Source organism: Marmota monax, unplaced genomic scaffold (genome assembly GCF_021218885.2).
Source record: "Marmota monax isolate L192 unplaced genomic scaffold, Marmota_monax_Labrador192_F-V1.1 WCK01_AAM20220418_F8-fsc00235, whole genome shotgun sequence".
Lineage (NCBI taxonomy): Eukaryota > Metazoa > Chordata > Mammalia > Rodentia > Sciuridae > Marmota > Marmota monax.
Window position 1 is genome coordinate 1,879,616 of NW_026693185.1, and position 22,154 is coordinate 1,901,769.

General features: G+C 51.8%; 1 protein-coding gene and 1 long non-coding RNA gene across 2 annotated transcripts in view; one reads left to right on the plus strand and one right to left on the minus strand.

The window, feature by feature from the left end:
* Positions 1 to 22,154, minus strand: part of Caln1 (calneuron 1) — a 278,793-nt gene that overhangs the window by 119,050 nt on the left and 137,589 nt on the right. The window contains exon 4 of the mRNA XM_046456015.2: positions 12,128 to 12,240. Coding sequence (XP_046311971.1) covers positions 12,128 to 12,240 — 113 coding nt within the window. The remainder of the gene's footprint in view (positions 1 to 12,127; positions 12,241 to 22,154) is intronic.
* Positions 32 to 18,910, plus strand: LOC124100487 (uncharacterized). Its single transcript, XR_006854322.2, has 3 exons — positions 32 to 9,377; positions 9,463 to 12,678; positions 18,426 to 18,910. It is a non-coding gene; the product is annotated as an uncharacterized LOC124100487 (long non-coding RNA).

Genomic DNA, 22,154 nt, shown 5'->3' on the forward strand with positions numbered 1-22,154 from the left:
GGCTGGGGTGGGAGGGAGGGGATCCGTAAAGGGTGACCGGCAGAACTTGGGGTGATGGTGACAGAGGTCCACACATGGGACAAAACGTGCAGAGGAAACACACAGGTGTGTACACACAAGTCAGGGGACATCAGGAGAGGACTGGTGGCGTGCGTCAGCCAGGCGCAGTGGCGCACACCGTTGATGAGGGCCACAACTAAGTTAAGATGGCGCCTGGCAGTATGCTAGGAGGAGTGGTTTGTGAGCCAACGCCAGTGAGCCATTAAGATGATGAGGATTCGTTAATGACTGACTGCTGTGTCTAGATGATGTCCATTAAGTTAAGCTGTGTGTAATTAGTTGGGTATATGCACCTCTGCGGTCTGGCAGAGAAGCAGCTCCTGCTACCTTGGGTGCCCGCTACTTTGAGTTCTCAGTTCCTACTGAGTTCACTCACAATAAAGTAGTTCCTGCTTCAGCCTTCAAGTTGCTTATCACCTCTCAGTTATTTTGCCCAGCCGGACTACAGCTCACCGTGATCTCAGCGGTTTGGGAGGCTGAGGCAGGAGGCTCGAAAGCTCCAGGGCAGCCTGGGCAACTTGACCCCATCTCAAGATAAAATAGGAAGTGGGGCTGGGGGTGCAGATCAGTGGGACAGCCTCACACCTGTGAGGCCTGGGGTTGACACCTAGTGCCCCAAACAAAATAAAATAATCCCTGTTAAGGTTTTATACAAATCAAGTATGCTAATCTCAAGACCCAAAATCCAAAAGCCCCAACATCTGAAATTTTCAAGCTCCCTCAGGATGCCACAAGCAGGAAAGTGAACGAGGCAGGCGGTAAACGGCTGGCGGAAGGGGAATACTGCAGGAGCTCACCTTTGGCCTGATGGGGAAGGTGTGCACTTAGCACAGGTGAGCTTGGTGTGCAGAGTTGGTCTGTCCCCAAGGTATCGAGTATGTATTTGTAAATATTCTAAAATCTGGAAAAAAAAAACTCTGAAATCCAACACATGTCTGGTCCCAAGCATTTCAGAGATGGGATACCTAATCTAAACTGGGGGTTTGCAAAAGGCAAAGGAGAGGAAAGTGGGTGATGGGTATGTGGGGTCTCCCCAGATGGTTGCTTATGTCTGCAAGTGAATCTGCAGCCATTCCAATACATTCATAAAAACAAACAGAACACATGCCTGACGCTGGGAAATGAACAGAGACAGTATGGAAAAGCTAAAATTTCTTTTAGGAAGATATTGATTCCTTGGATTTGATATTTAGACAAATATAATTTTAAATACATATTTCATAAAGGTGAAGGCAATCAGTAGCAAAATGGTTTAGAATAAGAAAGGCTATCTTTCTAATAAATTTAAAGGATAAATATAAGAAACAATTAATATAGCAAAAGACAGAAAACAAAAGAAAATGGCTTTAAACCAGAAATACTAATATAGGACCCATGGAGTGTGGATAAGCAGATATAAAATGATTAGCAACAGATTAAACTACTCTATTAAAGGGCAGATTCTCTCAGAGTGGCTTATAAGATGAATCTGATGCTATGATTCTTATAAAGAGAGAGAGAGAGACCTAAAAAAGCAGACTATTATAAAGGAAAAGGATGGATAAGGACCCACTAGTAGAAACAAATGCCTTGCACAACTAGAACATTCTCATGATTTAGGGGTGTCCTGGTCTCTTTGTGATGCTATAACAAAATACTGCAGGCTGGGTAGCTTTTAAACAACAGAAACTTATTCTTACAGTCTGGGGGCCGTGAATCCATGATTAAAGTGCCAGCACAAGCCGTGGCCAGGAAGGTCTGCTTCCTAGAGGATAGTCCTTCTCGCTGTATTGTCACATGGCAGAAGGGCACTCGGTACCTCACTCTTCCACAAGAGCCCTGAGTCCCCTCAGGAGGGTCCACTCCAGGACCTAACCACCTCCTTCCATTTCTGAACTGCACGTAGCATTCAGACCACAGCCAGGGGTGGTGCCGCGTCACCTCCTCAGAGAGCCCTGCTAGTCACAGCTGTTCCAAGCTGTGTGGTTCCCATGGGGACTGCCCTCTATTGATTATCCTGCTGGATGAACTCATGGAATTCACATGATCTGAAGTTATTTATTATCTGTTAGTTTAAGGCCTCCCCTCTTTCTCCCACCCCTCACACCAGAATACAAATCCCCAAGAGCAAGGTCCCTGTCACCTGGCCACCGTGATACCACACTCCATCCAACCCAGAGACCTGAGTAGGCTTCTGCGGAAGGGGTTGGTCACTCCCTCAAAGATGGAGTGACAGTGTCGCATACACACAGACACACAAAGAGGAAGGAGGAGCAACTGAGGCCGGTTTCACACCACCTGTCTCAGAGAGTGTGAGCAGACGCAGAATAAAGAGGGACACACAGGGTTCCCACAGCATCATTCCTGAAGAGGGCACATCACTCATTCTGCTTCCTGAACTGGGAGGCCAGTCATCCAACCCCAGCATCATTCTGCTGCAGCTGAACATGAATGGACACAATCAGCACAAAGACATCACCCGCCAGCATCCTCGGATCACAACGCAAAGGCGAGAAATTAACAGCACGTTGAACAAAAATGTTCAGTGACGTTCTCCCGAGTAGCTACGAAAAAGAGAGAGACTAAGCACAATCATAGGCCATGTGACGAGTGACAACAGCAGTCACCAAGACCTCAGGACAGGGAAAGGCTGCACTGAGAAGAGGGTTCACATCCGAATCCCTTAGCTAATAAAGACCAAAGAGCCAGTGTAACAGAAATGTCCCTCATCACAAGAGGAGGGGAAGTGCAGCGCAGACCAAGGGAAAATACTAGAGCAGAGAACAGGAAATAAGAAGAACTTTTCATTCAATAGAAGAGTATATTTTCTCCAAAATGTTACTAAAATAGAGCACCATCTGGCCGGTCAGATTAATAGAAATGAGAAAAACAACAGTTACAATGGGAGACGCTATAATGAAAAGAGAATGCTTGCCAACTAGTTTCCAAGCCACATATGTGCAAGTAACTGCTAATAAAGAGGTGATTCTGAGGACCCGGGAACTTCCTGAGGGTAAGGTAAATTTTCAAAATAGACTGAAGCACAATTAACTTTTAATGTTTATCAATCAATTACCCCAAAAAACAAGAACCGCTCCACCACTGGACTGATAGGTTATGAACTGGCTCACTCAAATTCAAAGTCTCGAGTACATTCTATACTAAATAGAGATTACTGCAGGTCACAGAAGATGACAGTCAGTAAATTAATTTTCTCACACTGGTATAACGATGTTTCCAGACCTAGCAATGACACTCATAGAGTTTCTATAAACTATAGTCTCCTTTTATTTATAAATATGGATTAAAAAATCAAAATTAATCATAAATCAAATTTTTAAATTGCATTATAAATTCAAATTACATTAAGAAAATGACCTTCCACACAACAAATATTAGTCTTAGGAACAGAAGTTATTTAATATTAGGAAATTCATTAAATACCACATCGTATCAGTAATTCAAAGCAGGAATCACCATAATCCTAGTATTACAGTCAAAAGACACTTGACAGATATTCATGATGTTAAAAATCTTTGGGTTAGAGGTTAATGTCCTGAAACACCATCACCTCTAGAGGTTTTAGGATGACTCTGTTCCCAGTGAGTACAAATGGATCTGAGAGATACATTGCCACAAAGTCGCTACTATTTGTAGACAAAGTCTTGCAGACAAGATAAGGTAAGAAAATTAATGGAAAAATCTAGCACTTCTGTTCTGTTCCCCGAAATTCATATACTGAAGGGTTCAAGCACCAATGTGATTGTGCCTGGAGCAGGGAGTCTTTCAGAGGTAAAGAGGTCACAGGCTGGGCCCACAGGAATGACATTAGTGGCCCACGAGGGACCCCAGACTTCCCTCTCGCTCTTCCCACCACGCGAGGTTACACGGGGAAGCTGGTTGCCTACCACCCAGGAGGCCCTCCCCAGAACCCGGTCATGCATCCAGCTTCCGGAACCTTGAAGAAAAAATGTTTTTTGTTTCCATGACGTCTAGTCCTGGGGTTATTATAGCAGCTGAACAGACAAGACGCTGCTAATGAGAGAATTCAGTAACCGCCAGACCTGCCTTCAGCTGGACTGGCAGGAGGAGACGGAAATACACCTTGAAAAATCAAATCCTATTCACAACAGCAAAAGTAGAAAAAGTAGACCCGCATGGCCCCTAAGGACAGTGTGGGCCGCAGCCTGGCACCTTGCTGAGACAGGGCAGGGACATGGCTGTGGTACCTCCCTGTGTCTCCCTGGCTGAGCCTGGGAACCTCAGAACTGTCTTATGGCATCAAGATCCCCAGAGCCGTGGTCAAGGGTGCACCAGGAGCACCACCCTGAAGCACAGCAGGCCCCGTTTACCTGAGAAGCTGGTCAGCCTGCCCAGAGGTCCCCACCAGCGCCACGCCAGCCTCCTGCTCCTGCTGGGACCTCTAGACCCCCTCCGCCGCTTCAGGGCCAAGACGCAGGCCCTGAGGGAAGGGTTCCTTTCCCACTCTCCTCTCCACGAGTGTGTACAGTGTCCTCGTTAACCCTACACACTGGACGCCCGAGGACAAGTAGACTGAGTAAAAGAAAATAGCTTTAAATAACCCCCAGGAGGCTCCTGTTGGCCGTGAGAACTCATCTCCGCTGGGGCTGTAGGGCCACGGGAGAACCTTGGGCATCACAGGCAGGGCCCTGGTCCATTCCCCAGCACCACAAAAATAAGTGATCAAATAAATTTAATAAGAAGGATTGAGCCCCTAGTTCTGGACCCTTCTGCCAGCCCCGTGGGGATTCTTTTTGTCTCTCTGCCTGAGGCTGCTGGTCAGCTCCGCCTAGCTGTGGGTTTTGAATTTACTTCAGAGAGATTTTCAACATTACCTTTGCCTTAGTTTCTACTGTAATGTGGGTTACCTGGACGTGGGGAGGAGTGCCTGGTCTCCCCAGGAGAAGGTGACAGGAAGCCCCAGGTGCCAGCTTCCTTCTGGCTGCTGCTGGCTGCACTTGACCTTGACACCCTGCTTTCACACCCTCACATGGACTTTGTGCCTGTTTGTGGCAGTGGGTACCGGTTTTAGAGACCCTTTGGCTCCAATCACTCTTTCATTCCGCTCTTGAAAACAGATGTATTTTAATGAGATTTGTTAACTTGAGATTTTGTTGATTTTATTGAATGATAACAGGACCCACCCTACAGCCTATGTGGAGAACATTCAGAAAGTCCCAAGTATGTAAAGAAACAATGACAGTGACCTTGATTCCAGTCAATAACAGTTGCTGTCTACTCCATCTCGTTTTCCTCTTGGTGAACATAACAGGTACAGGATAGGTGAAGACAAGTGCATGTAAAGTGAAGTACAACAGATGGACACACGGGAACAGTGACAGACACGGAGCCGCAGGCCCAGAATGCCACAGCCAGGCCCCTGGCCCAGGCTTCCAGTGGGCTACGTTGTGTGTTTTAGGGTTTGTTTTTAGGGTGTAGCCAGGGCTGTGAGTCCTAGGTAGTGTGTAATCAAGGTCACACACACTGGGATTCTAGGTAGGAACCTGAGGTCCTGAATGGTGCCTGTAAACAAGCGTCCACTGATGACCCTGGGGGTAGGGTGCCTTCTGGTTCAGACTGTATGTAAAAAGAGGCTAAATGAACTTTGGAGGCTGGAGCTGAGGCTCGAGCCTCCTCAGCTTGTCTGCTACCCTAACTGCATCTTCATCTTCCTTTACCTGCGGGGACCTGAGTCTGCTTCCTGGTCCAAGTCCCCCCACCACAAATGGCCAGGCAATTACACTACAAATCCAACCTCTATTTTGGCCTCTTCCACCGACTATAACATGAGAATGTTATTTTAAATAATCATACAGTATCCCACCTTTAGAGCTGTGTTTTTCTGGATCTCTCAGATTCCTGGACACGGCATTGATTTTAACTGTAGGATTTAAACAGGCAACAGGTGTGGCTAAGTATCACCAAGTAGCTTTCAGAACATTGTATAATTTTCAGTGAAGAGTTTTATTTATGATCCTCTCTCGGCTTTCGTGCTCAGGAAGTCATCTCTGCTAGTTAATTCCTTGGATCAATCAAACGTAGCACAGTTTATTGGAGCAAAGATTTATGAACTCATGAATCAGGATCTTAAGCCTCCAGCCAATGGAGGCAGCTGCTGATCCGACGGTGCTGACAGAGGTGACCCGAAGACAGCGACACCATTGGTGGTGGCCTGGTCACCCAGCCAGCCATGGCTGTCTGGGTTAACTGGCCGCAGGGCCTCCTGCAACCACCAAAGCTTGGCTGCCATGCGTGGCCTGGAGGGCAGGGCCCAGTGAAGGGGCCAGTTCTCATCCCCATCCTAGCCCTTCCTGCTTAGAAATTAACCACCTGCTGATACAAAACCTCTTTACCTTAAAAAAACCGTTTGAAACTGCAGTGTCACATGGAGTAAAACCAGTTATACTCATGGCTATGGACAACAGAAAACCCCAAATACCAAACCCAGAGGGAAACCGACGTCTGCGTCACAGAGGGCAACTGAGGTCCCCGTCACGGCTGTGAACCTGGCTTGCTGCCCTCCCCACACCTCAGGCTCCTTCAAGTCTGGTAACTCAGGGGTTCTCACCCTAGTGTGAGTGGCAGTCACCTGGGGGTCATGGAAACCAGCTGGCAGGGCGCCTGGCGCTGTGGGTCTGAGGACAGTCCAGGAAAGCACTGGGGAGCTGCTCCTGACCGGACGCCTCCCCTTCTCCATCGCACACTCAGTACAATCACTCGGGGATTCGGAGTGTGGTCCGCCTAGCAGACCCATGACAGGCATCACCGCTGAACACGGTTTAGGTCCCCCCAGGATGGCGCCAGGGAAAGTAGCAGCTGGGATCCACTACTCCAGAGAGTGGCACACTGACAATACTGGGGGAGCCACCCTGCGGGTGCCAGGGGAGACATGTGCAGAGACCTGCCACCAGCCTGCCAGCTGTCCTGACACTGACAAAGGCATTTCCTAGGTCTGGGCCCTGGCTCCAGGGCGTCACATGAGCTAGTGATCAAACACTTCCGTTGGCTTTTCCCTGCGAGGTTTGCCAGCGTTGGGTGGTCCATCTCACAGGTGAAGGGATTCTCAGACACCTGGCTCACCAGCGACTCCCTTCTCTTCCCAATCAAGGAGGGACATATGCCCACTGTTGGTATTTAGAAAATACGGGGATCCTCTGCCCGTCTTCCTACCATGGAGTCGCCCCGCATCTCGCTGTCTTTCCTCCCAGTCTTTAAAGGCACCACAGATCTGGGATCCCCTGGGCCTGCCGCGACGTGGGTACCCTCTCCCATGTCACGACCATGGGGCACAAAGCACCGTGAGCTGCCGAGTCACAAGGCCACGATGCTCTCTGCCCACCTCAGCACAACAGCAGAGCCAGCTTGCCAGCGCCCCAGGTGGACGATGGCCCTGGGCTGGGGAGGACTCAGTCAGGACCAAACCAGAGGAGGACGGCCAGGGAGGCGGGAGGCAGGCAAGGGCGAGACTTGGGTGGGGAGGAGGCCAAGTGGGGGGATCACGGGCAGGTGTTTGCCTCACCTGTGCATCTCCCACAGAGGAGGTTGCAGAGCTTGAGGGAGGACCACCAGGGCCATAGCAAGGTGGTGGGCAAACGGCCTAGACCTGGACCAGGGCTGGGTGGTGACCGCGCACATCACTCTGTGGCAACGACCGGCTTGCATGCCGCTCCCTGACCCCGGGAGCTCTGCAGAACATCGCCTGAGCACATCAGGCACCCTGGACATCCTGTCCCCCTACAGCTAAGCAGCAGGCACCCGGGACATCCTGTCCCCCTCACGCATTCCCACCCCCTGGGCAGTACAGAGGCAGCTCTGTCTGCTGACAGACTGCATGTGTTTCATTTCTCAAAACAGAAACCCGACACCAGCAAACGCTGGTGAGGTGGCTGACTGGGGCCTTGAGAGTGGGAGCCCGGCCCACACTCCCACAGAGTCTCCCTTGCCTGGGCCTCAGGGCAGCCCCTGCCTGGGCCCCAGGGCAGCCCCAGCCAGGGCACACACACAGGCCGGCCGGGGCCCACTCCCCTGCCCCGGGAGGGAGAGGAGTTTACCAGGAGCACCAGGCCCTGTGGGCAGCACGCCTCACCTCCCAGGCTGCTCAGCTTGTCCTGGCCAAGGGAGAAGGAAGGCTCCTCGCAGGCTGTGTATGACACGGTGGGGCCTCGCTCCTGGGCCTCTCGGGCCTCCACCATCCCCTCAGACTCATTCTGGGACCTAACTGGGCTCTGGAGTGTGGCTCAGAGGGATGGCAGAGCAGCACTTAGCCACCACCGTGGACCTGCAGCACCAAGCCGAAGGCCAGACCCACCCGAGTGGGCCCCCAGCTCTTCCTTCCCTCCTCTCCGTCATTGCCACACACCAGGACCCAGCCAACTTCAAACAGTTCACACCTCCCTTCCAAGAGGACCGCTGGCAGAACCAGCAGACATGGAGACCCGACGAGAGGCTAGCGCAAACACAGAGTCACAGAGGCTCTCCAGCTGGGTGTGGGAACTCGGTGAGCCTCCCCCAGGGGGCTGCATGCCGGATGCTCAGGGCCACATCACGGGGGCCTCTTCCTTGGGAAGCAGCTGTATTTGTAGCCAGTTAAATTCCACCTTCACGGACACCAATTTCCTGCAGAGAGCCGGGAGCTCATAATTTCGGGACTAGCGCTAAGCGATAAATAGTTGTTTTAGCAGATTCCATTTGATTTGATTTTACCCCTGACAGTGAAAGCTAGAATGCTGTAAGGAAAGAGCACAGAACAGATTTGATTAGGAAGATGAGCCTCTGCCTGGGAGAGCCACTCCACAGTGACCCAGAGAACAGCCCTGACCTCAGGCTTCCTCAAAGCCTGGGGCAAACCAAGGTTCAAGGCAGCAACACCAGGTTGAAGAAGCCCAGTTACGGGAGCTGAGCCCTCTCTGGTAGAGTCTCCACAAGGCCCCAATGTTCCTGCCTCCAGGCCCTTCACCCTGGACGGGCAGGGCCTGTGTACCAAAGGACACTGCAGAAATGACGGAGTTAACTTCCAAAGTCAGGTCATAAAAGTTGCTGCAGCTTCTGCTTCGGGGGAAGCTGCCAGGTCAGGGGGATGGGCAGGCAGCACTGTGGAGGGGCCCCTGCGGGTACCGGAAGCCTCTGTCAAGAGCTGGCACCCCTTTGCCAGCCATGCCAGCGAGCCAGCTCCAAGTGCATCCTCCAGGAGCAGCCAAACCTTCCAATGGCTGCAGCACCAGCCCATACCTGGACAGCACCCTCTGAGGAGCCCCTGAGCCAGAGCCACCCAGCGACGGCGCCTTCCAGTTCCCGGCCCACAGACTCCACGTGGCACAGTAAGTCTTTACGGTTGTCTCTGTCTCTAGATTTTGGTGTGATACATTATTAACGCACCCATAAACCACAGATATTCCCTTCCAGGTAAGCAACGTGTATCTGTTTCCATGGCAACCTGTCTCTGGCGGGAAGCCTGGTGGAGCCTCCTACGCAGGATGGACCTTTTAGAGCACCAGCTCCTCCTGATCAGCATCCCTGCCTGGGCACCATGGGCACAAAGCTGACCATCTGCTCCTCTCCCTGCACCCCTTACCTTCAGCCACTGTGGCAAAGCAGGCGCACACGTGTAGGCGCACACACATGTGCAGACGCACACCCGTGCAGGTGCACACACGTGCAGACATGCACACACACACAGCTTTGGTTTAAACCAGGAAACCCCCCAAGCCCCAGGGGCGTGAGCCTCTCCCAGGAAGACTGGGGGCTCAGGATGTTCTGCAAACTGCTTCCTGCCTCTGCGTGGGCAGGCGGCAGGGGAGGCAGGGGAGGCTGAGCACTGAGGACTGAGAGCCGCTCCTGCTCCTGCTTGCTGAGCCATAAGCTCTGAGCCTGTGAGCACAGCGGGAGAGAGCAGCTCTGTGCAGCCTCTCTGGCCTCACTGTCGTGTTCAGAGTGGAATGTCTTCCTCTGCTCTTTCCTATGCCCCATCTTGCCACCCTGGGCCAGGACAAGGGTCTTTGGTAAAATGGATACACAGAGTGTCTGTGAGCACGATAATGTGTCCCAGTCATGCCAGAGGCCATCAGCACAGTGTGAGAGGGACGCTTGCCCTGGGGGCACTCTGTGGAGACCCTGGAAGAAATGAGCAAGAAGTGAGCCGTGTGAGGGAGAAGGTTAGGGCTCCTTCCTCTCAGTGTGCGGCCAGGACGAGCACTCAGGGCCTTGGAGCATTCTTGTGGATCAGAGTGGCCCTGGGGGTGGCCACGGTAGGAAGCACTGGGGGCGAACAGAGAGGGACGTCAGGAAGGGAAGGTGCCCTTGAGGAGTGGACCCGCCTGGGCTGGGAGACGGCCAGGGGAGCGAGGTCTCCATCATCTCTCTGTGCTCCCTTCCAGTACTGTCTGTCCTTCCAACTGTCACGGCATAACTGGAGGGCTATGAGAGCAGAGGAATACTCTTGTCACATGGAGTGGGGTCCCAGGGAGATTCCTGACCCCAGTGAGAACCTAACATCAGTGTGCACCAGCGCTATGCCCCTGCTGCCGCAGGACCTCCCCTGGGACCTGGCCTTGTCTCTGCTTGTCCCCTGCCACATGGCTTCCCTTGGAGAGCTCATCCAGTGGCTCTCAGGAATCCCACCTCTGGGTCTCCAGCGCAGCCTCCTGATGCTCCAGACCCTAAGGGCTGTCCACCCCTCCCACTCTGCATGTCCAATCTAAAATCCTCCTCTGCGAAGGCGTGTCTGTGGCCCTGTTTGTAAGAGTGAGTTGGGAGATTTGTGGCAGCGTCCCCCCTTGGCTCCCCTCAGGCCCCTGTCCATTCTGCCCACAGGGCCTAAATCACCCCATCCTCACTGCACCCCCCTTCTGACACTCAGGGAGCAGGCCTGCAACCGTACCTGCCGTCATCCATGCTTCTCGCCATCTGGCAAGTGGGGTTCCCGAGAGCTTCCTGGTACTTCAAGGAACAAAGCAAGTGCCGCCATTTTGCAAAGCCTCCTCTGTGCCCCCAAGACCATGCCTCCCTGCCTTCTGGAACCTCTGTTCACTCCACCACCGAGGGCCCCTGTGGGCCATGGGCCAGGCCAAGGGGTTCTGACGTGAAGTCCTGGCTTCAAGGACGGTACAGTCTGGTGACCACCACACCCATTCACTACTCCCTTGTTTTCTCTCTGAATTGCATTCCTTCCGCCAAACTCTTAAATGGCCAGGACTTGGTCTTGAATGCTTTTTGTAAAACTCACAATGACTGATGAGCCTTCAGGGTTTACAACAAGCTCTTAGTCAATACTTGTTGGTTAAATGCAAGTTGAGTGACAGAATAAGACAAGAGAGACTTGTCACCTGGAACCCTTACTAGGTCACAGAAATAGCCCTGGTGCAGAGGAAAAGTCATATCAAGAAATTAAAGAAACCGTACTGTGTTTGAACAGTGTTTTACGTGCCTAACCAGTAATTCAATTTAACTTGACAATTTATTTGACTCAAATTATTAAAATAATGATTACAAACCATTTCCCAAATTTCACACAATAATATTTACATTTCAGAATTAGAGAACTAATGTGAAAATCATTTCGTAGAACTCTAATTAGAATGTAGATATGAGGAGTCTCCTAAGCGATTTTACAAGATAGAAATAAGCAAATTGAGAAGCATCAGAGACAAAATTGTCAATGAAACTGTTCTGTCATATTAAGAGTGAGAGTGTGATAGGGTCCAGATGCACAAGGCCACCACGCCAGGCCCTCAGCAAGGACCTCCTGGAACCAGGGTCAAGGACAGAACTGGGTCAGAGATCAAGGTATCTTTTTAAATGTCTCCAGGAAAAAGAATCAGAAGTGGAGGAATCTCCTTTCTCCCCAAGGCAAAAGTCTTGCTATCAAGAGGGGAGATGTCCTACCCCTCTGAACCTCAAATGAGTGGAGTTCCCATTCCTCGATCAGAGGACGCAGCATGGACCTTAACTGAGGCACGTCGCCCGTTCTCAGAAGAGAGCTCATGTGCTGCACAGAAGCTCAAGATCTCAGACTAAGTCAGTTCCAGACACACATTCCTGTCAAATTTAACCTTTAAAAAAATGTTCTTACCTGCCAGAATATGCTATCTATTGTGTTTCCAAGAAAACCATCACGACCTTCTGAAGACACCAGTTTGGGCCCAAGAATTGTCATGAATTCATCAAAATCCACCTGGCCATCTCCTGAAAGAAAGAGACACGGCTGTAAGTGGAAAAGTGGCTGAACTTGACCTCCCGCACCCAGCAGTAAACACCTCCACCCTCTTCACTTTGGCCTGACCTCAGGAAGTGAACAAGAGCTGGGGGCACTGCTGGAAATTGTCCAACGTCCTTACAACACCCCAGTACCAGGAGAAACCAGCATTGCTGGCATATCTACTACCCACATTCCTAACCCTAGTACAGCCACATGCCCCCGAACATTGCGTTGGTCAGCGAGGCACACACAAGGGATTATCAAGGAAGTGAAAAGTTCCTATCGCCTGGTGACACAGCCATCCTTGCAGTGTCCCAGCCCAATGCACCATCAGCACATCTGTGCAGACGCTGGTGCAGACACACCGTGCACTGCGCTGCCGGTCATGCCCATGTCCAGTACAGACTGCTTGACAGCGGTAACAGGTGAGTGCTCTGGTGCGTGTGGGCTGCCCACCCCTTTCCTTTACTTGAAAGTGAAGAGCAGGGGGCCGCTTGTGCAGAAGCAGCCTCACACCTCGTGTTCACACCTCCTGCTTGCATCGTTTTTCTCTCGTGATTGGATTAATTTCAAGTTGTTTTTTTGTGTCGTGGCCTTAGAAGCAGCAGGCTGTAATTCACACATGCCCACGCATACACACACACACACACACACACACACACCCTATAGCCTATTGTACAGTAGCCGATAGTTGTTGTTTGGCTCTTTCGTGTCCTGCCAAAGCACTGCGTTAGGCAATGCAGGAATGTTCCAAGGTGAGAGGATGGGATTATGAGAGCTGTAGCCTTGCTGGTGGATAGACTGACACTTGATGGGTTAACAACTGGTACAGACAACCAGCTGGAACCTGTAGGTGGGTGGGGCGTGGCTGGAGCAGGTGAGTCTCTGGAGCAGTGTCCTCAGAGACAGCATCTCATCCCTGGCTCCTCTCTGTCACTCTGCTTCCCAGCTGCCATGAGCTGAGCTGCTTCCCTCCACCTCACCCCTCCACCATGATGTTCTGCCCACCTAAGGCCCACCTCACCCCTCCACCATGATGTTCTGCCCACCTAAGGCCCAAAGCAATGGAGTTGGAGGACCATGGACCAAACCTTTGAAACTGTGAGCCCAAAAGAAATGTTTCCTCCTCTGAGTTGGTCTTGTCAGGTCTTTTGATCACGGCCATGTGAAGCCGACTAATAAGACAGAAATAAGCAAATTGAGAAGCATTAGTGACAAATTTGTCAATGAAACTGTTCTATCGTACTAAGAGTGAGAGTTTAATCGGGTCCAGATGCACAAGGCCACCATGTCAGGCTCTCAGCTATACCTTCTAGGTTTGCATAAGTACACTCTACAGGGTACTGATATCTATCTCAGAGTGTATTCCTGGCATTAACCAATGCACAACTGTATTTCCACCAAAAAGCCCACCCAGAACCAGTACCTCCTAGTTAACATGGCCACACCTCACACATGCTCCTCCCCGGACCTCAAGTTCCACAGCTGTACCTGATAGAAGTGTCATCTTCACCTTGTCACCCAACATAAGTTTAACCACCAAGTCTCACCTCTTGACTACCTGTGGCTGCCCCATCTGCCTCATATTCCAATGGCTGGTTCCCTTTCTGACAACCATGGAGGGACAACAAGTCTAAGGGTCAATACCGCGAGTTATGAATGTCACATGACCAGTGGAATGGCCTTCTCCACACACTCTCACCTCAAGCTCTCTTCCATACAGTGCTGAGATCACCTCCCCACAAAGCAAATCCGATCATGCTCTATAAACTTCAGTGGCATCTGTTTTACTTAGTTTTTGTGTCACTGTGACTAAAATTCCCAACAAGAACAACTTAGAGGAGAGAAAGTATATTTGGGGCTCCACAGTTTCAGAGGTCTCAGGCCGACTCCATTGCCCGAGGTAAGGTAGAATATCATGGCAGAAGGGCCCAGCAGAGGACAGCTGCTCAGTTCATGGTGGGATCAGAAAGCAGAGGGGGGGCGGGGAGAAAGGGACACTGGGAAGACACACCTTCCAGGACCCACCCAGTGACCCTCTCTCCTCTGGCCTCACCCCACCTGCCTACAGTTACCACACTGTAAGTCCATTCAAACTAGGATGGATCCACACAGCCCTCATAATCCAGTCATTTCCAAGTCCTGAATTAATACAGGAGCTCCTGGGTACACCTCACATCCAAGCCATAAGAGCATGTCTGCCAATACCCAGAGGCCCCACCATGTTCCCACCTCCCTCCCTCTTCGGCACCCTTTCTTTCCCCCTGGGTGCCCTCCCCCATCTGGGGAGCACCATCTGTGCTCGAGGACAGAGATGACACGTTGTGTTCTCCTTTTTTTTATTTCTGACCTTTCCTGGTCTTTTGGCAGAGTTGGTCAAACATTCTTCTGCACCTCCTACTAACTACATGCACCTTACATCCCATCCCCTGACCTGCACACCTGTCTCCCACCTGGACTGGGAGTTCTGCAAGGTCAGGGACCGGGTCTGCAGCGTCTCTGTATAGTCCACTCTGTACCCAGCACTCGGGATGTACTTGTGCAGTGCAGAGAGGATGTGCTGTCTCTTGCTGGGTTTCCCTTTGCAATTCAGCATTTCTTGGATCCTTCATGGTATGTCTGGTACTACCCAAAAGGTGGAATTAATTGACTTCACAGACAAAACTGAGCTTTCAGGGCACTGTTGGTGCCTTGGTAAATCGTCAGGGTGGCATTCTGCACCCTTGGAACTGCTAGAGAGGGCACCTCCTCCAGGAGCCCATCACAACATTTTCTTGGCCAGCAGAGACAGCCCGGGTGTCTGCACACAGGAGTCTGCCACAATGCAGGCCCATCAGTCAATCCGCTCTCAGAGTGCGTCTGCCTCCGAGGACAGTCATTCAAACCCTATCTCCAAAATCCAGGCAGACGTCATCACCGAGATGTCAATAATTCAGAACAAATAGTCCAGAAACAGATCCCAGTGCGGATACAACTTTGGAGTGAATCAGGGAGGCGTGGCAAGTGAGTGGGTAAGGAAAGATTAAGCTACCAAATGGGGCGGGACAGTCGATGAACTACTGTGAGGAAATCAATTTCTCCCTCACACTCAGCAGGAGGCAGGGATCCAGAATTTCACCCTCCCTGGTAAGCATCAGAGCGAAGTCAAGCAGCCAAGAGCGGTCGTCTTGCCATTCAGATGAGCAAATCCTCACTAAACGGAGCCCTACTGGCCACCTGCAGAGGCAGAGAGGGCACCATGTGTCCTGGCCGCCTGTTCTGGTTAGCAACAGGCCGTCCTACCCATGGCTGTAAATCGCTGTGCCTCTGAATCTAATAACCGCCCTCCTTAAGGAGGAAGTGAAGATTACCTTGAATGCAGAACAGGATGTTTGTCCAAAGAGTCACCCGTACTTTAAAAAGGGAAGACAGGGAAGGATTGGGCCACTTTCTAGGCATTCGACATCTTCCAGGTGATCCAGGTGACTCCAAGCCTCAGACAGGCACAGTCACATATGGACACCAGCCCTCTGCTCACCCCAAGTCACCTCCATTAGGCACAGCTGGGGTTGGATGGCCAAAGGTCTCTGACCAGAGTGTGCACACTCAACAGAGAACATAGCAGCCCCGATATGGGCAAAGCGGATTCTTAAGGGGCAAATATTCTTGTATTGCAATGGCCTGTGGCTCTTCGGGGGCCACAGTACACAAGCAGAAATACAGTGTCTCTGTGCCATTACCATTCCCCGTGAGTAGGGCGCCCGGAGAGACACGAGATCTAAAAGCTCTTGTGGGTTGGCTGCTAGGAGGAGGATCAGGAGGAGAAGGGACTGAGAAGCTCTGGATTGGAAGCTGCCTCAAGCACATGCCGTGGGTCTTCTCTGGATGGCACGTTGGTCTGGGAAATTAGGGGAGAAGGCCTTCAGGAATTTTAATGCGAATGACGACTGCTAAAAGCCACACACTGCCCCAACTGCCACTTGCAGGGTCTCAGCATTCTCCACAGACGGCCCATTCCCACGGGGCCCAGTCCCCACAGAAGACCTGTCTGATAAGGGAGGCCTGCGCAAGCCCAGCGGGTCAGAGGACACCATCCTCACCAAATCCTGTGCTCCCAAAGACAACCTGAGCCTCTCCCAGATCCGCTACCTTCCATGGAAAGCAGAGGAGTCCTAAATGCAAAAAAAAAAAAAAAAAAATATTGGGTTAAATTGTTTTATGCACCTGAACAAGAAGGTCACTGCAGAAAACAGGGAACTCACTCCTACCCAGCCTCCTTCTCCCTCCCCAGCTTGCAAATGTCATGATCCACTTAGCAAGAAGTGCAGGGAGCTGCTGCTTCCCACTGCTCCCCGAGTCACAGGGACGAACTTGAACTAGGGCAGGAAGCCGCAGGAGGGCCGGGACTGCACAGCGCTCATTAAGACCAGCCAGCTGCAACGTCTTACCAGGAGGTAGAACCATCATAAAACCACTGCAAAATACAAGGAAGGAAAGAATACACGGAAAAAGGGGGGACAGAAAGGGGCAGCCAGGGCGTGTGCGGTGAGGAAAATGCATGTGAGCCTCCGTCCCAATCACCAAGCCCCAGCCACGCCTGCAAAGGGCCGCTGAGCGGGTGACTCCCTGGGGCAACAGAGGGGCAGAAGGCACAGCTCGGCCGGCCTTTACCAGGACAGAACCAGGCCGTGGCTTGATGACCTAGAGGCTCTGAGCTCAGGCAGGACGAGGCAAAGGGATGGGCTTCCAAGGTCATTCTCACAGCTCTGCAGTGAGTCTTCAAAGGAAGGAAAGACACTACCAAGCCATAAAGGGACAAGGAGAGTGGCCTGAGCAAGGACAGGACACCAAGAGGGACAGAGAGGGCCTGGGAGCAGGACCAGGAGTCCTGTGAAGAAGGGAGGAGGAGACAGGCCCAGAGTCAGGGCAGGCTGAGGGCTTGGCCCTCCACAGACAGTGCAAGCGCCCAGGCTCAGTGCCCTGTGTGCCCAAGACCTGATGACCTTGCACGGGCTGGACTGGAAGGACGGAACTGCCCCAGGAAGGGCAGAGGTAAGACAGTAGGAAGGGAAGGACAGGGCAGAGGAGGGGAGGCAGAGCTCAGCCAGGCAAGGGTGCTGCACGGACAGACCAGATGCGGGGACTGAGAGGACCAGAGGGAAGGCACGGCGTGGCTGCCATGTTGAGTCTGGGATCTTGCAAGACCGTGGGGCTGGCTGGGAACCCTGGAGAGGACGGAGGAAGACGCATTCAGGAAGGCTGGTGGTGACCTGCTGGCAGAATGGGGGGCACCGGGAGTACCCAACAGCTAACGCCAAGTAAGAGGTCTTGGGATCTACGGGAAGGTGTGGAAGGTCTTCAAGACCGACTCTCACGGTGTGCAAAAGCAAGGTACAGAGGTGCGTTACAGTGTGCCACAATCTGGCCAGAAAACAATCAAGGAGAATATCCATATCATTTCTCAAATAAATATTTTAATCAAAATATCTGGAAGTGTGTCCTCCCCCAAACAACTAATAACAGGGGTTTATTCATGGCACAGTCTGGGCAGGAGGGCAAAGGACTAGGGTGCGGAGATTCTCACAGAATTCTTTTGTTTTTTTAAAAATTGTGGTAAGACTGTATGACGTGAAATTGACCATGTGGGCCATTTCAACGTGCAACTTAACAGGGTTAGAGATACCCATAATGCTGTGCTGCACAACGGTGGCTACCTGTGATCTCCAGGACTCTCTCCTGCTACAAAACATCCAAAGTGATGGCAGAGCTCCTCCCCTCCTCCCAGCCCCAGCCACCACCTCCCCATCTGTGGGAAGCCATCCTGACACGTGACTGGGCGGCTCCCGTTAAGGGTCTGAGGCGTTCTGGCTGTGTCGGAACTTTCCCGGCCCTTTCCTGATGAGAGAACCCGTCCGTGTGGGGGTGTGACTGACCACTGACCCCGGGGGCCCAATCACTGACCCTGACCTTGGAGTGCAGTCCCCCCTCAACCTTCATTGGATGGAATTCTCCCCTGAATCTCTTGTTCTCCAATAAAAAGCTACTCCCAGGCGTGTTCACTCTCTCTCTCTCCTGCTAGTCCTGAGTAATCCTTGCTGCCCTGCTGGGCGGTTAGAGGAGAGGGGAGCCGTCTCGGACCTGGCAATAGAAATAAGGTAACTGAGTCTGTGTGTTTTATTTCAATCTCTTTTAGCTAACTTTTATGCCAAGAACCTCATTAATGAAACCATTGCGCTGGCCGCATGGTGGACCCATCGAATCCGATGCTCTCAGTGCCTCCCGGGTGGAATCCGCAACCACTGTCCTTGTGACTGGCTTGTTCACTTAGCATCACACCCACTCTCCATCCTGTTGTAGCCCCCGACAGGAAGAGCCTAGAGATCTGGAATATCACCTGGAGCTATCAATAATACAGCTGTGCTATATGTGGGACCCTCACCACACAGGGACATTTCAGCTGCTCTACAACAAAGGGTAACTGAGATGATGGGTCTGTCATTTTCCTTTCCTTATAGTAACCTTTCTATATTGCAATGGCCTGTGGCTCTTCTGGGGCCACAGTACACAAGCAGAAATACAGTGTCTCTGTGCTATTACCATTTCTACTATCTGTCTGTATCCCATATTGTCATGTTGTACAGCTTAAGTATACAAAAAAATAATTATTCTACAAATAAAATAAATACAACATGAAACAGATACTTAAAGAATGTCTTTTCTGCTGGGTGAGGTGGTGAAGCCTGTCATCCCAGCGGCTCTGGAGGCTGAGGCAGGAGGATGGCAAGTTCAAAGCCAGCTTCAAAAAGTGAAGCCCTAAGCAGCTTAGTGAGACCCTGCCTCTTAATAAAGTACAAAACAGGGCTGGGGATGTGGCTCAGTGGTCGAATGCACCTGAGTTCAATCCCCGGTACCCCTCCCTGCAAAAAAAGAATGCCCTTCCTTTCTAGGGTGAATTACAGTTCGTGGTATGTGCAGACCACAGTGGGTCACCCACGGGCACAATCGACCATCGGATCCTGCCCCAGGAAGCTGCAAGCCCCCAGTAACCTGGAGCTCTGAGATCTGATCAGACAGATTCTGCTGTCCTGCGGAGAGACAGCCCGCTGGCACTTTCCCCTCTGCCTTATTCACAGAATCTCCCCTAAATATATTTATATATGTGTGTATCTATGTATATACATATTTTTTATTATTTTGGAAGCACATCATATCACCTGTTTAAATACATTTAAAATGTGAAACAAAGAATGTGGTTGTCTGTGACCCTCTGGGTGACTCCTAGAAGGCAGAGGACAGGGGAGGGAGGGCAGGACCGGGCACAGGCTGCTGGGACACCTAGGCAGCTGGTGTCCCAGGCGAGCAGGGTTCCATGGGGCACAGCAGCTCCCTCTCACAGCTCCCTGTTCAAGGTGCCCCATCCTTGGTCTTCCCTGGGGTGAGCAGGGTGTGGTGTCCTCCCTCCACAGGTGCAATATCACCCCCTCAGTGATCCTCGAGACCGCCCAGAAACGGCTCCTGCCTTGCCCCACACGTCCCTGAGAAGGCAGCTCTCCCAGGCAGCCCTGCCATTCTGCCTGGCTGCAGCCCCCAGCCCACACCGCAGTCACCAGCCACCTCCCAGGAGCTGACAGGAGCACAGGGTTTTTACGTGTATTATAAATAAAGAACAATGAGCTTGGGAAGTGCTTGACTCTTACTCCACGTCAGAGTGGGAAACATCAGTGGCCAAAGCAGAGCAAGGAAATCAACAGGTAGTGACATCACCTCCCTGACTCGTGACTGCCCTCTGTCCCCACTCACTCCAAAGAGGAGCAGGAGCTCATCACCAGAGTTGGCTCCCAGGAAATGTGACAAGTTCATGCTCACAGGCGAAACCATTTCAGGCTGTGCTGCTCACCCCTGCAACAGGAGCATCCAGGGCCGATGTCCTCTTTCTGCGCCCAAGGCAGAAAGAGCCCTGTGTTTCTCTCAAGGCTCCACGTGGAGGAGGGCTGTCAGGGAACGCCACAACCAGGCGTCAAACCCAGCTCCTCCAACAAGGGCAAGGCACTTTCCAGCCTTTACCGAGTAGCTTTGGCTTAAGAGCCGGATCTGGAAGACATCAGGGAGCGAGCACCCTGAGGGCTCCAGTGCCATGGGCCTGGAATAATCCTGACTTCAAGGTGAAGAAGGACGAAGATAATCTCCTTTTGTTCAATTTCCCATTGAAGTATCATGAACCTAGAGACAGACCAAAGTCCACAGTCTTCTAAAGGACAAGGATGGCTATGATCCACCAGGACATACCTAGACAGCAGTGTGGTGACCACAGCCCCAGGAAGGGGGATGAAGAAGCAGAGCTGTGGCCACGCAGGCTGCACTCCTGGGGAGCTCCTGCCAGGGAAGGCAGAAGAGCTGTAGCTGCACACAACACTGCACACCGTCCACCCCAAGCCAGAGACCAGGGTCTGCACACAGCACTGTACACCGTCCACCTAGAGCCAGAGACCGGGGTCTGCACACAGCACTGCACACCATCCACCCCGAGCGAGAGGCTGCACACTAGAAACCCTTCTCATCAGATCGAGAGCTTTGGCAAAAGGAAGGAGGGGAGAAAAGCTTCGTCCCGCAGCACCCTTCTCTAACGGCTTCCTAGAAACCAGACGTGGCTGCCCCACACTTCACCCGACAACTGACCATCCTAAGACCCAGGTGGGAAGAGAAGGCCCCCGGGACACCACACCTGCTGGTGCCTGGCCAGCGCTGGGACCCGCAGTCTCCATGATAAGAAGTGAAAACTGGGGAAAGACAGGGCTTAGTACAACAGAGGATGCACCTGAACACCTGGAGGAAAACCATCCCCAGAACAGGACTGACCACCAGAGAAAAGAGCTCCAGGGGCGCCTATTGGTGCAAGATGTGGATGAACACTGCCCTCAGGGAGCTTCCACGTGCTGTGGGCAGAACGGCCACCTATTCCAATTTGTCCTTTTAATTCGTATTTTGGGGGTGGGTGCTGTGAAGCCCAAACCTACCAGCAGCATTTATAGGCTAAATAAATAGATCAAAGGAGGGAGGGTGACGTGGGACGGCAGAGCGGCATCGCTGTGTGTCAGGGAAGCTGAAATCTGCACACGGGACCTGTCACATTGTCACGTGTACACCTCTGCTGGGCATGGCGCTCCACTCTGCTGCTTAGAACGGGGTGGTGGTAAGTGACGCTGTGTGGTGAGCACAGTGACCCTGGGAACACAGGCTGCCTCAGGGAGCAGGCACTGAGGCACTGTCAAATAGCAACACATGAATGACCTGGAGCCCCAACGAGCCCCAACTGCAGAGGAAAGGAAATCAGGGACAAGGACGATGGTGACCAAGGGCACAAACTGGAAGCCTGGATTCCATAAGGAAGGAAAACACAAGCACTTGAGGACACCCACGTACAGTCACAGACACTTAGAGCCAAGAGGGACAGGGTGACGAGTGAAGCCACCACTCACTGTGACGTGCTGCAGGCCAGGCAGGGGCACCACGGCCGATCTGGACTCCGAGCCTTTGCTTTTTCCATTAGGCAGGACTGTGTTCCAAGATGAAAATTTAAACAACACAACTGCAATTACTAGATTATCAGCCCTATGCTGGGTGCTGTCTCAGACCAATATACAGCCTCGGGGTATTCACGAAGCAGTCGTAAATATAAACCACGCTAGATCTCACACACACACATGCACACACCCATTAACTGATTCACCAAAGCTGAAATTGGTAGGTCCCATGTTCCCATGCAAACTCCAAGAAAACAGTACCTAATAGCACCCTGAAGCAGAGTGCCCTAGATCACTCCTGAGCCAAAGCCACTCTCCTGGAGAATGCAAGTGTGAAATAATAAATTTAAAGAAAATGACAGTGAGAACATTGTATATCTCAATTACGTAGGAATTAATTA